This window comes from Stegostoma tigrinum, chromosome 27, assembly GCF_030684315.1.
Source record: "Stegostoma tigrinum isolate sSteTig4 chromosome 27, sSteTig4.hap1, whole genome shotgun sequence".
NCBI lineage: Eukaryota > Metazoa > Chordata > Chondrichthyes > Orectolobiformes > Stegostomatidae > Stegostoma > Stegostoma tigrinum.
Genome location: NC_081380.1, coordinates 44,988,382 through 45,002,802, shown reverse-complemented (window position 1 = coordinate 45,002,802; position 14,421 = coordinate 44,988,382). Strand labels below are relative to the sequence as shown.

The following is a 14,421-nucleotide window of genomic DNA, read 5'->3' as shown; positions in this document are numbered from 1 at the left end:
ACTCCCCACCTACGTCCGTGACACCACCCACGCCCTCCACCTCCTCCAGGACTTCCAATTCCCTGGCCCCCAACACCTCATCTTCACCATGGACGTCCAGTCCCTATACACCTGCATTCCGCATGCAGATGGCCTCAAGGCCCTCCGCTTCTTCCTGTCCCACAGGCCCGACCAGTCCCCCTCCACCGACACCCTCATCCGCCTAGCCGAACGCGTCCTCACCCTCAACAACTTCTCTTTTGACTCCTCCCACTTCCTACAGACTAAGGGGGTGGCCATGGGCACCCGCATGGGCCCTAGCTATGCCTGCCTCTTTGTAGGTTACGTGGAACAGTCCCTCTTCCGCACCTACACAGGCCCCAAACCCCACCTCTTCCTCCGGTACATTGATGACTGTATCGGCGCCGCCTCTTGCTCCCCAGAGGAGCTCGAACAGTTCATCCACTTCACCAACACCTTCCACCCCAACCTTCAGTTCACCTGGGCCATCTCCAGCACATCCCTCACCTTCCTGGACCTCTCAGTCTCCATCTCAGGCAACCAGCTTGTAACTGATGTCCATTTCAAGCCCACCGACTCCCACAGCTACCTAGAATACACCTCCTCCCACCCACCCTCCTGCAAAAATTCCATCCCCTATTCCCAATTCCTCCGCCTCCGCCGCATCTGCTCCCACGACAAGACATTCCACTCCCGCACATCCCAGATGTCCAAGTTCTTTAAGGACCGCAACTTTCCCCCCACGGTGATCGAGAACGTCCTCGACCAGGTCTCCCGTATTTCCCGCAACACGTCCCTCACACCCCACCCCCGCCACAACCGCCCAAAGAGGATCTCCCTTGTTCTCACACACCACCCCACCAACCTCCGGATATAACGCATCATCCTCCGACACTTCCGCCATCTGCAATCCGACCCCACCACCCAAGACATTTTTCCATCCCCACCCCTGTCTGCTTTCCGGAGAGACCACTCTCTCCGTGACTCCCTTGTTCGCTCCACACTGCCCTCCAACCCCACCACACCCGGCACCTTCCCCTGCAACCGCAGGAAATGCTACACTTGCCCCCACACCTCCCCCCTCACCCCTTTCATAGGCCCCAAGATGACATTCCACATTAAGCAGAGGTTCACCTGCACATCTGCCAATGTGGTATACTGCATCCACTGTACCCGGTGTGGCTTCCTCTACATTGGGGAAACCAAGCGGAGGCTTGGAGACCGCTTTGCAGAACACCTCCGCTCAGTTCGCAACAAACTACTGCACCTCCCAGTCGCAAACCATTTCCACTCCCCCTCCCATTCTTTAGATGACATGTCCATCATGGGCCTCCTGCAGTGCCACAATGATGCCACCCGAAGGTTGCAGGAACAGCAACTCATATTCCGCCTGGGAACCCTGCAGCCTAATGGTATCAATGTGGACTTCACCAGTTTCAAAATCTCCCCTTCCCCAACTGCATCCCAAAACCAGCCCAGTTCGTCCCCTCCCCCCACTGCACCACACAACCAGCCCAGCCCTTCCCCTCCACCCACTGCATCCCAAAACCAGTCCAAGCTGTCTCCGCCTCCCTAACCTGTTCTTCCTCTCACCCATCCCTTCCTCCCACCCCGAGCCGCGCCCCCATCTACCTACTAACCTCATCCCACCTCCTTGACCTGTCCGTCTTCCCTGGACTGACCTATCCCCTCCCTACCTCCCCGCCTATACTCTCCTCTCCACCTATCTTCTTTTCTCCCCATCTTCGGTCCGCCTCCCCCTCTCTCCCTATTTATTCCAGAACCCTCACCCCATCCCCCTCTCTGATGAAGGGTCTAGGCCCGAAACGTCAGCTTTTGTGCTCCTGAGATGCTGCTGGGCCTGCTGTGTTCATCCAGCCTCACATTTTGTTGTCTTGGATCCTCCAGCATCTGCAGTTCCCATTAGCCCTTAAATTATCTGCTGTTTGTTTGAATAGTCTGTGATTGACAATATTTTTGGACATAGTCTGCTACTCTGAACTAGTAAACACTTGTGACCTGGAAGAAATTTGTATACGCATCAATTAGCAAAATCCAATTTAGAACAGATTGCAAAAAAAAATTCTTGTTAACTTAACATATATATTTGCCTTTTTTTTACTATGCCAATCAGTAAACTGCCAATTAATTTGTGGTCCTTTGTACATTGCTGCAAACAAAATATGATTTTGCCTCAAGTTGAAGTTAATAACGTACATTATGATTGGGTTGTCATTGTTGTCACACATTACCAAAAAAAAAGTGTGTCCCAAGCCTAAGAAATTGTTCACACCTACATCAGAAAACAGGCATTTAGTGTGACTTTCTGACTTCTATGTGATGTTCTGGTTTCCATAAAACCTTTAGTTCTGTCACAATCTAATTGCTGTCACGGCTGCTTCCATCTACTTAGGTTGATTTAACCGTAGGATCTTTAATTGCTTTAGTGATGCTTGTTTCTGTATTTCTGTTACCTGATAGCCTCTAAATGAGCCCTAACAGCTTACATGAGAGGAACACCATTACTATTAATGGAGGGAGCAGCTGACGGCATTTAAAAGGTTAATCAGGCTTCCTGACCATGTACCATTGTCAATACTGTGTGGCGCCAATTATTTTGGTTTGTGGAAGTCCTTTCACAACAAACCACTAACAGACTTTGTGTAAATTGCCAAATCATTAATAATTGAAACAAACACTTCACTACTAATTGATCATCTGTAATGTGTTTTCTAATCACTGCAGTTAGAGGTTTTAGCACTAATCAAAACAGCTTCCCATTGATTCTCATTTCTTCTGGCTGGAGACTGCTGTATGTTCCGTGTCTGAACTTGTTTGAGGGGAGCTGATGCTGGTTTTGATTATCTTCCTTTTTTCTATGTCTCTCCAAAATTGATACAGACACTCAAGACAGGACTGACCATGTTTGGGGAAGCAGTTGGGCGTTTGGCTGGCAGCCTACCCTCAGGACCTGTTGAGGACGAGGTTTCTACCCATAGTACCTCCCGACGTAGCCCACACATTCCTGGAGTTGTCACAATCATTGATACTGAGACGGTCGGGGAAGGACAGGTAATATCAAAAGCCGCGAGCATAACAGTTTCACCTTGAAACCAGCATTATTTGGGTAATCAAAATCAGGGGCGGCCTTTACGTTTTTGCTTTGGAGGTGGTAATTTTTTCCCAAAACAGAAACAAGGTTAAGTGGGGCATGGAAGAGGGTGGAGTTGTAACATAAATTATTACGTCTGCTTTCCTGTTGAAGAAATTTATTTGGAAACTTTAACAAGTAATTAACACTGCAAAATATGAGGATAAACGGATAAAATAGACATCTAGTTTAAAAGGCAGATTGTGTCTGATTTTATGTTTGCTGTGGAAGTTGAAATGAGACTTAAATTTCCGAGGTACCCACTAAAACTTTTGAGGGACCTATTCAGTACCAAATGGATGATAGTACTAGTAGCACTGTCTTTACAATGTTAAAAAAAATTAACAAATATGTGTTGTCTAATCCAGTCTGAAGCAGTCGAGAAACTTCTAATTCTACATGCCACCAATTAATGTAAACATGCCATGTATAGTAATGGGCTTATAGTAATGATAAAGGTTTGATTGCAGAGATTTACAGGCATTATAACTAGCCTCATGATCATTTTATAAGGTAAACCAGAACATAAGGGGCTTTTTGTGCAGTGTTAATGTTTCTGCTAGAAGCCCTCGGTTCAAGTCCCATCCATTTTCTCCACAAATATGCAATGATACTTCTGAACAGATTGATTAGAAAATGTCAAAACCAAATCATTGCAGATAATGAATATGTGAAAATGTAGAAGTTGAAAATACTTAGTTGCCAGTCTGCATCTATGAAGAGAAGAGATAAGTTAATACTTTGGACATGAGCCCTACATTAATCCGGTGGTTCCAATGGTTTCAGCCGTCAACTTTTTCTGCTCATTTCCATACACTAGCCTAATTTTGGAAGCGTTTTATGCAGTACAAATTAGAAACACTCCAGTCAATTGGTGCCAAACAACTAAACTCAGGAAGTTAGTAATTGATTCTGAATTATTAGAACTCAGATTGCCATTAGCTTAGCTTCCTTTTAGCCGTCATCCACTGAAAAAAAGCTGATAGCCTATTTCACAGCTTAATTGCTTTAAGCGTGGAAACATTATTCCCTAACGAGTTTTGAGAAGATTTGTAGCTCAGGTTGAGGTTCTGGATGTGAGTTTGCTCACTGAGCTGGAAGGTTAGTTTTCAGACGTTTCATCACCATACTAGGTAACATCATCAGTGAGCCTCCGATGAAGCGCTGGTGTTATGTCCCGCTTTCTATTTATCTGGTTAGGTTTCCACAAACCCACCAACACACTAAAACAGCAGCTAATGAATTTAAAAGACCCTATACAGACAACAAATAAAATGAACGTCATCTACAAAATACCTTGCAAGAACTGTGACAAACACTACATTGGACAAACTGGCAGAAAGCTAGCCACCAGGATACATGAACATCAACTAGCCACAAAACGACATGACCCACTATCACCCGTATCCTTACATACAGATGAGGAAGGACACCACTTTGATTGGGACAACACATCCATCCTAGGACAAGCCAAACAGAGACACGCAGGAGAATTCCTAGAAGCATGGCATTCCAACCGGAACTCCATCAACAAACATTGATTTGGAGCCAATCTACCATCCCCTGAGAAAAAGAACAGGAAATGACATCACCAACACAGGAAATGACATCACCAACCCAAGGAAACCTAACCAGATAAATAGAAAGCGGGACATAACACCAGCGCTTTGTCGGAGGCTCACTGATGATGTAACCTAGTATGGTGACGAAACGACTGAAAACGAACCTTCCAGCTCAGCGAGCAAACTCACATCCATTATTCCCTAAGTTTCAGTTTACTTATCGCATATTTAAAAGCAAGTCGCAAGGGTACACGGACAGAAAAAGAGAGAGTTCCAATCTCAGATTCTGCTCAGTTGGCTAAGTTAATGAACCATTGAACTAATGTAAAATGTGAGTGTAAGTGTGCCATTAGATTTAGTAAGTAAGGGTTATCAGTGGAAGTGGTTTAGCAGAGCCAGTGTGTAAAAGAAAGGGTAGGAGTTTTCTCAACATACTCTCTTGTCAATTATTCAAATTTTCTTGTGATTAGTCTGCAATCTTGGGGTAAGAAAAGTGGAACTCAGCACCACTGCCACTTCTTCACTTAGTTCTTTTAACTGTTTTCAGTTCCCACTTCCCCTATTAGCCCAAAAGGCTGTCTCCGTGAATTTTGATCAAAAGATCTGTGCTTCCACATTACTCCCCTCTTTGTTTTTTCACCGGTTTCCTGAGTCAGTGGCCTGATGTTGATTCCATAAATTACTTTGAGACTACAGAAACCCTTTGGTAACAAATCAGTGCAATTGTACAGCATTAACTGATGGAGAAGCCTCCAAAGATCCTGATGCTTCCCCCAGATGGCTGCTACCACTTTAAGTCTTCTCTTATTCCAGTTTTTACAAGAGTTGAGCTCCTGGCTACCATACAATTTGTGAATGAATACATGCTGTAAAATCCAGTGTAATCTGTAGAACACTTACCTAGTGCATGCAAGACTTGACCAGACTATGTCACTTTGTCAAATACTGTTTTCACGGGAAGGATCAAAAACTTACTCGAAAGCTTGTTGTCATTTGACATCCATGGACATGTATTTTCCAACCTGAATCACTGGGTACTGATCAAAGGTAGGAAATTGGCAAATATATTTCACAGTCTCTAATGCCGAAATGTTGACAGCCATTTGTAACATGACCTGGATTGGGATGAAATATGGATTTTACCAATCTACATAACTTTCTTCACTCTTAGATCATGTCAAATTTTGAACTGCCGCTCTTATGTATAATTAGTTTAAACTTTGCCAAACCACCCCTAATTTGGCATACAAAGAACAGAAAAGATAACCAAAAGTCCAATTTAACTTTTCTGAACATTTCTAAACAAGGGTCCGGAACCGAAATGTCAACTCTCCTGTTCCGCTGATGCTGCCTGGCCTGCTCTGTTCCTCCAGCTCACACTTCGTTATCTCCAATTTAACTTGATGATTTCTGGCTGTCTCCCATGCTCATTCAGAAAATGCATAAAGGGGCTGTTTGTCATGTAGTACTTCCTGGACTGAAAACTTCAACTTACTGATTCTGATGTTGAAGAATAGCCAGATAGACAGCTATGTAGAGAGAGTTATTAATGATGAATGTCTAATTTAGAGAAAAGTGACTATCATTATTCAGTGAGGTCCTGCTTGAATAGCCATATCATTTTTTAAGTTATTGTGATGACTACCTCTTTGAAAGTTGATTTATTGTTCCTCTTAGCAGTATGCTGTTCCTCATTTGTGTATCCCCTGCTGAAGTCTTGTGTGCAGCTGCGACTTATGGTAATGTCACTGGATTATGATCCAGAATATGCATTTGAATCCCACTGTGGCAAATGGTGAAATTTGAATTCAATACAATCTGGAATAGAGAGCTGACCTAATGGTAATTATATAACCATGGTCAAATGTTGTAAAAGAAACCTGGATCTTTGAGGTCCTGCAGGGAAGGAAATCTTTCATCCTTACCTGGTCTGACTGATGTCTGACTCCACCCTGCAACAGTGTGGTCGACTGCCCACGTCCTGCGAATGGATTAAAAAAAATGCATTGTATGGTCTCCTGTTCCAACTCAGTATCTGAAAAAATTTTAGAACTGTGCACAAATGCAAAATGAAAATAAGGAATGCTGGAATACAGTAGTATTCAGTATGTGCGCAGCTGGCATTGTTTCAATAAAAAAAAATTTCAAGCATTATCCTTGACCATCTGCTTTAGTTGTGTGCAAACAGGTGTGGCAGTTTTTGAATATCAGAAACTAAAAATAGAGAAAGCTGGAAATACTCAGCCAGTCGGGTAGTACCTGTGGAGATGATAAAAGATAACATTTCATGACCTATTATCAGTTCTATCACTTACTGTAATTTTTTGATCAGTTTTGCTTTGTCCCCCATTTTGTTCAGCCTTGATGATAAATTGCTCTACAGAGTTTTGCTCCCAGTGTGTGTCACACTTCATATGCTTCAGTTTTTTGGTCCCTTTGATTAGATGTTTCAGTTTCATTTAAATTCATCTGAAACTCTGAGTTAGATGGAGCATAATATATTTTTCAGACTTACTACTGTGTTCCCAATCTGCTCTTAGCTGTGATTTACTAGGTAGCGCCCTTTCTTTTGAGGCACATAATATTAAATTTGAGGGCTGTTCTGGATATTCACTTGAAATACCTTTACATTCAAGACTGCGGACTAAGAATTTGTTCGTAGGATTGGGTTAGATAGCTCTCTGTCAGCCAGCGCAATATAATGCCAAATACATCCTTCGATGCTGTTTTGTTTTGGCATTTGTATGATTTATTTCTGTAGTTGAGTACCAATTCTAGGTTAACGCTCTATCACAGTACGGATTGATTGTTACATTGTCAGAGATGCTGTCCTTTGGATCACTTACTCAAAAAAAGGTTGTCTCCCTGTTCAGTGAATGTAAAACCAGGTAATGACATTATTTTAAGTAGAGTGTGGCAATTTCCGAGCAGCTTGTCCACCATTCCTCCTTGAAAGAACGCTTACAAACAGTGGAATAACTAGCCACATTTTTCATTTACTATTGTGCTCAAATAACAGCCACTCTAGTCCGCACACAACTGAAGCAGATGGTCAAGGCCACTGTGTGAAATAATTTTTAAAATATAAACAATGTCATCTGCGCACAGTACTGAATAGTATAGTATGGGTGACAGTTGAAGGGTTAATAGATGCATCGATCTGATGATAGAACATAGAACATAGAACAGTACAGCACAGAACAGGCCCTTCAGCCCACGATGTTGTGCCGACCACTGATCCTCATGTATGCACCCTCAAATTTCTGTGACCATATGCATGTCCAGTAGTCTCTTAAATGACCCCAATGACCTTGCTTCCACAACTGCTGCTGGCAACGCATTCCATGCTCTCACAACTCTCTGTGTAAAGAACCCGCCTCTGACATTCCCTCTATACTTTCCTCCAACCAGCTTAAAACTATGACCCCTCATGTTAGCCATTTCTGCCCTGGGAAATAGTCTCTGGCTATCAACTCTATCTATGCCTCTCATTATCTTGTATACCTCAATTAGGTCCCCTCTCCTCCTCCTTTTCTCCAATGAAAAAAGTCCGAGCTCAGTCAACCTCTCTTCATAAGATAAGCCCTCCAGTCCAGGCAGCATCCTGGTAAACCTCCTCTGAACCCTCTCCAAAGCACCCACATCTTTCCTATAATAGGGCGACCAGAACTGGACGCAGTATTCCAAGTGCGGTCTAACCAAAATTTTATCCCTAACTGAGGTATCCCTCAATGAGCTTTCTTCCATGGTCCAGTTCCGGAATCTTTCTTAACCAACTCTTCAGTGGTGTTTTGATAAGGTGCCAAATGCCAAAATACTAGACTTCAGACAGACAGAACAGCACTGGAACGTGTGTTCTTTCTTGTGTTTCTAGACCAGGTACCTGATCTATTTTTATGATACCTCCCATTCGCGTTGAGGAAATATCTTCATGTACACAATGGTATTAGAAAAATGTAAGTTTCAAAACCGTACAAAAAGCAATTTCAGCAGATGTACTGCAGGGATGTATTTTGTTGGACCACATGACTCAGCCATCCACAAAGCGTGTATGCAAGAAATATAGCCCCCAGCCCTGGAAATGCAGGCATCCAACCTCCCAGCTGCTGACCTCACAATCTCCAACCTCGCAGCTTCCAACCTGCCTGCCTCAGAACTCTCAGCTCGACGTGGTGATATCACCAAAGACCTGGTGGTCTTTGGATGGTATGTGGCGGTCTCTAGTGGCATGGTCTCAGTGTGGACTTTCGGTCCCCGGGGGACTGTTTGTTAACATGGATTGGGTCGGAAGACTGTTCCTTTACTTTTTTCCCTCCATTTTATAATATATTCCTAAATTTGCAATGCTAAACGTTTTTTTACTTCTCTGTTTTACTTGTAACTGAAAAAACTGTGCCTAGGTACCTGTGTACCTAAGATGGGGCCTTAAATGGCAACGAGCACACATTTCACTGTGCTTATTTGAGTACATGTGACAATAAAACTAATTCTAATTAAAGTTCCCTCTGTCTTTGTGAAAAGTCATGCCTCAATCTTCAGTTTACAGTGCTTGCAAAAGGAGTTTCTAAACTTTTAAAGGAAGATTACAATTGGAAAATGCTGAAAAATGGAACTTTGAGTTTTCAGTAGTCAATGAAAAATGAGGAAATCCTACTGAATGTTTACATGAGAGTGGCCAGACTTTCTTCCCAAGATCTTCCAGTCTCCTTACATTTATTTGGTGGCCAGCTTGCACACATCAACATAGCAGTATCATGCATTAGGAGATGTGTAAATTATAGTGAGAGGCTTGAAAACCTAAGACTATAACCACGGGAACAGAAAAGGTTAAGTGGGATTTATAGAAATGTTCAAAACTCAGAAAGGTAAATCGTAAAATTACTTTTGCTGGCTATGAACCAAAGTGGCCTTTGTACTGGAAGCACAGGGGTGAGGGTTAAAAGATTTTTTTCAGGCAAATGATTATTTAAAAATTGACTGCGTTATTGCAAGTAACTATTTTCACTGAGTCATAGTAAAATTTAAGAATCAATTAAATAAGTGCTAGGCAGAAAATTGTTGACGGGTCCAGGGAAAGTACAGAAGAATGATGTTAAAATTAATAGATTTCGTAGAACTGAGAATTGAATGGTCATCTATGATGCTCAACTTTCTGTGATCTATATGGAAGCTCCTCAAATGCCTTGCACAGTACTGCCCATATTGCCCTGATGTTGGAAGTAGGGTCTTTCATTTGTAACATTAAGGAGTCTATTTGGTGGTTGGACAAGCTCAACCTCAGTCAGTGCTGAAGTCATTTAAGTGATGGGTGTGCTTAGTTGAGCAGTGATAAAATGGCTGCCCCATATCTTGGGGGATTGACAGAGGTTAATTAACAGAGAGATGGCAAAGAGCCGTCACCTATGTTCAAACTCTAGCTTTGGATAGAGTATTGCTTTGTCTAGTTATTTTGATTCCATGCATTCTCAGCCCCCTACTGTACTCCCGCTACACCCACGACTGTGTAGCCAAATTCCAAACAAATGCCATCTACAAGTTTGCTGAAAACACCACTGTGGTAGAACAGACATCAAACAATGATGACCCAGAATACAGAAAGGAGATAGAGGACTTGGTACTGTGGTGCAATGATAACAGCCTGTCTCTCAATGTTGGCAAAACAAAAGAACTAATCGCTGAGTTCAGAAAGAAAGGAGGAGAACATGCCCCCACCTACATCAATGGAGCTGAGATTGAAGGCGTCAAGTTCCTAGGAGTGACAGCAACCTTTTTTGGACTTATGGCGTAGATACATTGGTCAAGAAAGCACTGCTGTGCCTCTTCTTCCACGGATGGCTTAGGAATTTTAGCATGTCCATAAGGACCGTCATCAACTTTTATAAATGCACCATAGGAGGCATTCTGTCAAGGTGCATTACGGCCTGGTATGGCAACTACTGTGCCCAGGACTGTGAAAAACTACTGGAGGTTGAATATACAGTCCAGACATTAATGGAAGCCAACCTTCTATTTATGGACTCCATCTATCTTTTCATTGTTTCAGAAAGGCTACTAACATCATCAACGACCCTCCCACCTCAGTAATGCTCACCTGCAACCCCTTCTGTTAGGCAGAAGATACACAAGCTTGAACACTCATACCAACAGGTTCAAGAACAGCTTCTTCCCTACTGTTATTCGTGTGATGAATGGGCTGTCTCATTGCAGATAATGTTGATCTTGCTTTGCACACTCTTGTGCAGTGTAACCTGTATGCCCCACTCTGTCCAAGCACCCTATGATCTGTGTGTCCTTGCTTACTGCTCGTAAACAAAGCTTTTCACTGTATGTAGGTATGTGTGACAATAAATCAAATCAAATCAAATCAAATCAGATCAGGACTTGGATTTCCAGCTTCCAAAGGGCTCTGCAGGCATTGAAATTACTTGAGCAGTGAGGAAGGCAGTACTATTGAGAGTTCCTAGAAAATGTTACTGACTATTCTGATAAGTCATTGCATGGCTCTATGGAATTCCATGATTGAAAGAATATTTATCTTCTATGAATTCCTTATGTGAATAGTAGAACATCAGTTTGATTGCCATGTAGCTTCTCTCTCGTCGTCCTATTTTTTGCATCCTCCTCGAGCTGATTGCACTTGGTGTGCAGGCATAATACAAAACTGCACCACTATCTAAAAGACCAGCAGAATTCACTGCTCAGGGTAACATTGTCTTCCTTGGCTTCAATAAAGCAGCTCTGCTTTTTTTCAGTGATTATTTTTTATTTCCGAAAAATGAGTCAGACTGAGCAAGCGGGCTAGTTTGTGTTTTGTATAGGGCTGCAATCGAAAGAGTGGGTGTATGGTAGTTAATGTCACAGTTAGATCGACTTATCGCATCAGCCCTTGTGTCGTGATGTTTGACCTTCGTTATGAGGCATGATTGTACTCATGAGATTGGAACTTCTTCTAACATAGCCACCTACAGGTTATTTTATATTTTAGCATCACATTCGATTTGACTTCTTTGGTGGTTTTCCTCTTTAGCCCCTCACTCCTCTTCTTTATTTTCTCCTTCAATTTGATGCATTTGTTCTGTCTTCTTAATTTGGGCAAAATGCCCTGAATCCATGTACTTCCCTTTGATCTTAATTCCATTGATTGAAATTCCGTTGAGTTGATTCCTGGTTTAGCCTGTATAAGCTAATCACATTTTGGGCAATTGCTGTGCATTAGATTTATTTTCAGAAACCCTGGTTGTAGTGAGAAAACACAGCTAGAATTCATGCTTTTTGTTCTAGTCCAGATTGACAAATGGTGAAGGGGCAATCTTTACACACTATATGTTTTTATTTGAAGGGACACACATTACAACCTAACCCATGCCTCCTAACCCAAAAGTTACAACTTTAGACAGATACTAGACGTATCTCATTTTTGGAATTTGTCATTAATTAGGTGCCGTTGTGTAAGGGGCGTGCTCACCCGACTACAACAGACACAAAAATAACCTTAAATTGGAATGTGATTCCTCAGGTTGATTATGCATTCCAGCTGCCATAGAGTGCATTCTTCTCGATATGAGTTCTACTCAATTATTATACAAGTGGCTTCTTTTGTATCAATGTTCGTTTATTTTTGGAAATATGCATTCTGTGGATATCAAGATCAACTGTGAAACACTCCATTGTTAACTACCTTGTTGATGCACAGTGTCCAAGCTTAGTATTTACAAAATGACCAACTGAGTAATATACAGAGGGTTCGTAGTGGATATAGAATTAAATGATTATGACTGCCTTCACCTAAAGTCTTCCCTCTTATGGATAGCCAGGCTGCTACCATGAAATTGTAGGTTATATGTCTCTTTGTACCCATGGACTTAATTTTCTTGGAATGTAGCACTGCAGTCATTGTAGTAATGCAGTCATTTTTGATTTTCATGATTCACCAAATTGAATGAATAAACCCGTGATCCATGTGATATTTTAGCTTGAATATGGGCAGAAAGGCATACTCTTTCCTTCTCAAATGCTGTCACATTTACAATTTTCAAGTCTTTTTGTGAATTTTCTTCAGATCTTTCGAACCACATTAACTCATGTTGGGTTTAAATAATGATACACTGCTACATGTTAGTATCATGCAGCCATACCGCATGGAAACTGACCCTTCAGTTCAACTTGTCCACACCTACCAGACACCCTAATCTCACCTAGTCCCATTTGCCAGCATTTGGCCCATATCCCTGTAAACCCATCCTGTTCATTTATCATCCAGATACCTTTTAAATGTTATAATTGTACCCGCCTCCACCACTTCCTTTTGGCAGCTCATTCCATACATGCCCCATTGTTTCTATGAAAAAGTTACTCCTCAGATCCTTTTTAAATCTTTCTCCTCTCACTTTAAACTTATGCCCTCTGGCTTTGGATTCCCCCACCATCGGAAAAAGACCTTGGCTATTCACGCTATCCATGCCCCTCATGGTTTTGTAAACCTCGGTCTTGAATGCTCCAGGGAAATAAGCCTGCATCTATGGAGCATCTCCCTATAAATCAAATCTTGCAGTCCTGGCAACATCCCTGTTAGTTTTTTTCTGCACCGTCTCAAGTTTAGCAACGTCCTTCCTATAGAAGGTGACCAGATTTGTATGCAGCATTCTAAAAGTCCATTTGCCAAAATACAAATTGCACATTCAATACAGGGTGGAGTCGCGGAACACAGTAGGTCAGGAAGCATCAGAGGAGCAAAAGAGTCAACTCTCCTGCTCCTGTGATACTGCTGCGATTCTCCAGCTTCACACTCTTTTGACTCTGACTCCAGCATCTGCAGTGCTTGCTATCTAAAAATTACACATGCAGCTTGTGTCTTCTGCTTAGTTACTTTGCCTATAAAATGGAAGTTATTGTGAAGCAAACATTTATACCCAATAAGTTTTGGAGCTGAACCAAAAGGAGTCAAAATGAAGGAACTGTATTGATACTTTTGCAGAAATTTCAGCTCTTCCCAAACTCTTTTGCTCATATCCTAATCCACACTAAATCTTATTCACACGACGTTTCAATCATCACTGACCTACATTAGTTCTTAATCTTAAAACACATCCATGGAATCCAAGAAAAAAATTTCCTTGATTACAATCCCTCAATAGCCTTGCTACTCCCAAACTCTGAAACATTTCCATCGCTTTATCCTCCGAGATCTCTACTTTCTTCAATTCTGATATCTTGCATGTCCCCGACTGTAATTGCTGAACTGTTGGGTGTGTACATTAAATTGTGAAGCCTTCATCTCTGCAATTCCCTTGTTAAATCACTCCAAATCATTTTCTTCTTTAAAGATGCTACTTAAAATCTACTTCTTTGAGCAATCATTTTGTCATTTGTCCCACTTCAGTATAGTTCCTTGGAATGTTTTACCACATAAAGCCAGTATGTGAATGCAAACTATTGTTGATATTTCGACAATGCTATGGCTTTAAGAGGTGTACTTTGTCTTTTTTGGTGAAGAAAAGTTGAGGCTGAGATAGCAAGCAGTCTGCTCCAAAGTGAATAAACTAAAAGTAAAAGGCTTGTATAGTCTTGGGGTGTTTTTTTAAAGTTGGAACAGTAGAAGCAGCCTGAATGGATGGGGCCAAGCTCCCACATAATCAGGATTATTTTTAGTTTTATCCTTAAGTAGCAGTTGCTGAGGTCCTGAAGCTGGATGTAGATGCTCTTATTCAT

General features: G+C 42.0%; 1 protein-coding gene across 2 annotated transcripts in view; it reads left to right on the top strand.

The window, feature by feature from the left end:
• The window catches only part of bcas3 (BCAS3 microtubule associated cell migration factor), a 1,086,700-nt gene that overhangs the window by 232,774 nt on the left and 839,505 nt on the right, over positions 1-14,421 (top strand). For both annotated transcript variants that reach the window (XM_059655421.1, XM_059655420.1), the window contains exon 12: positions 2,902-3,072. In XM_059655421.1, coding sequence (XP_059511404.1) covers positions 2,902-3,072 — 171 coding nt within the window. The remainder of the gene's footprint in view (positions 1-2,901; positions 3,073-14,421) is intronic.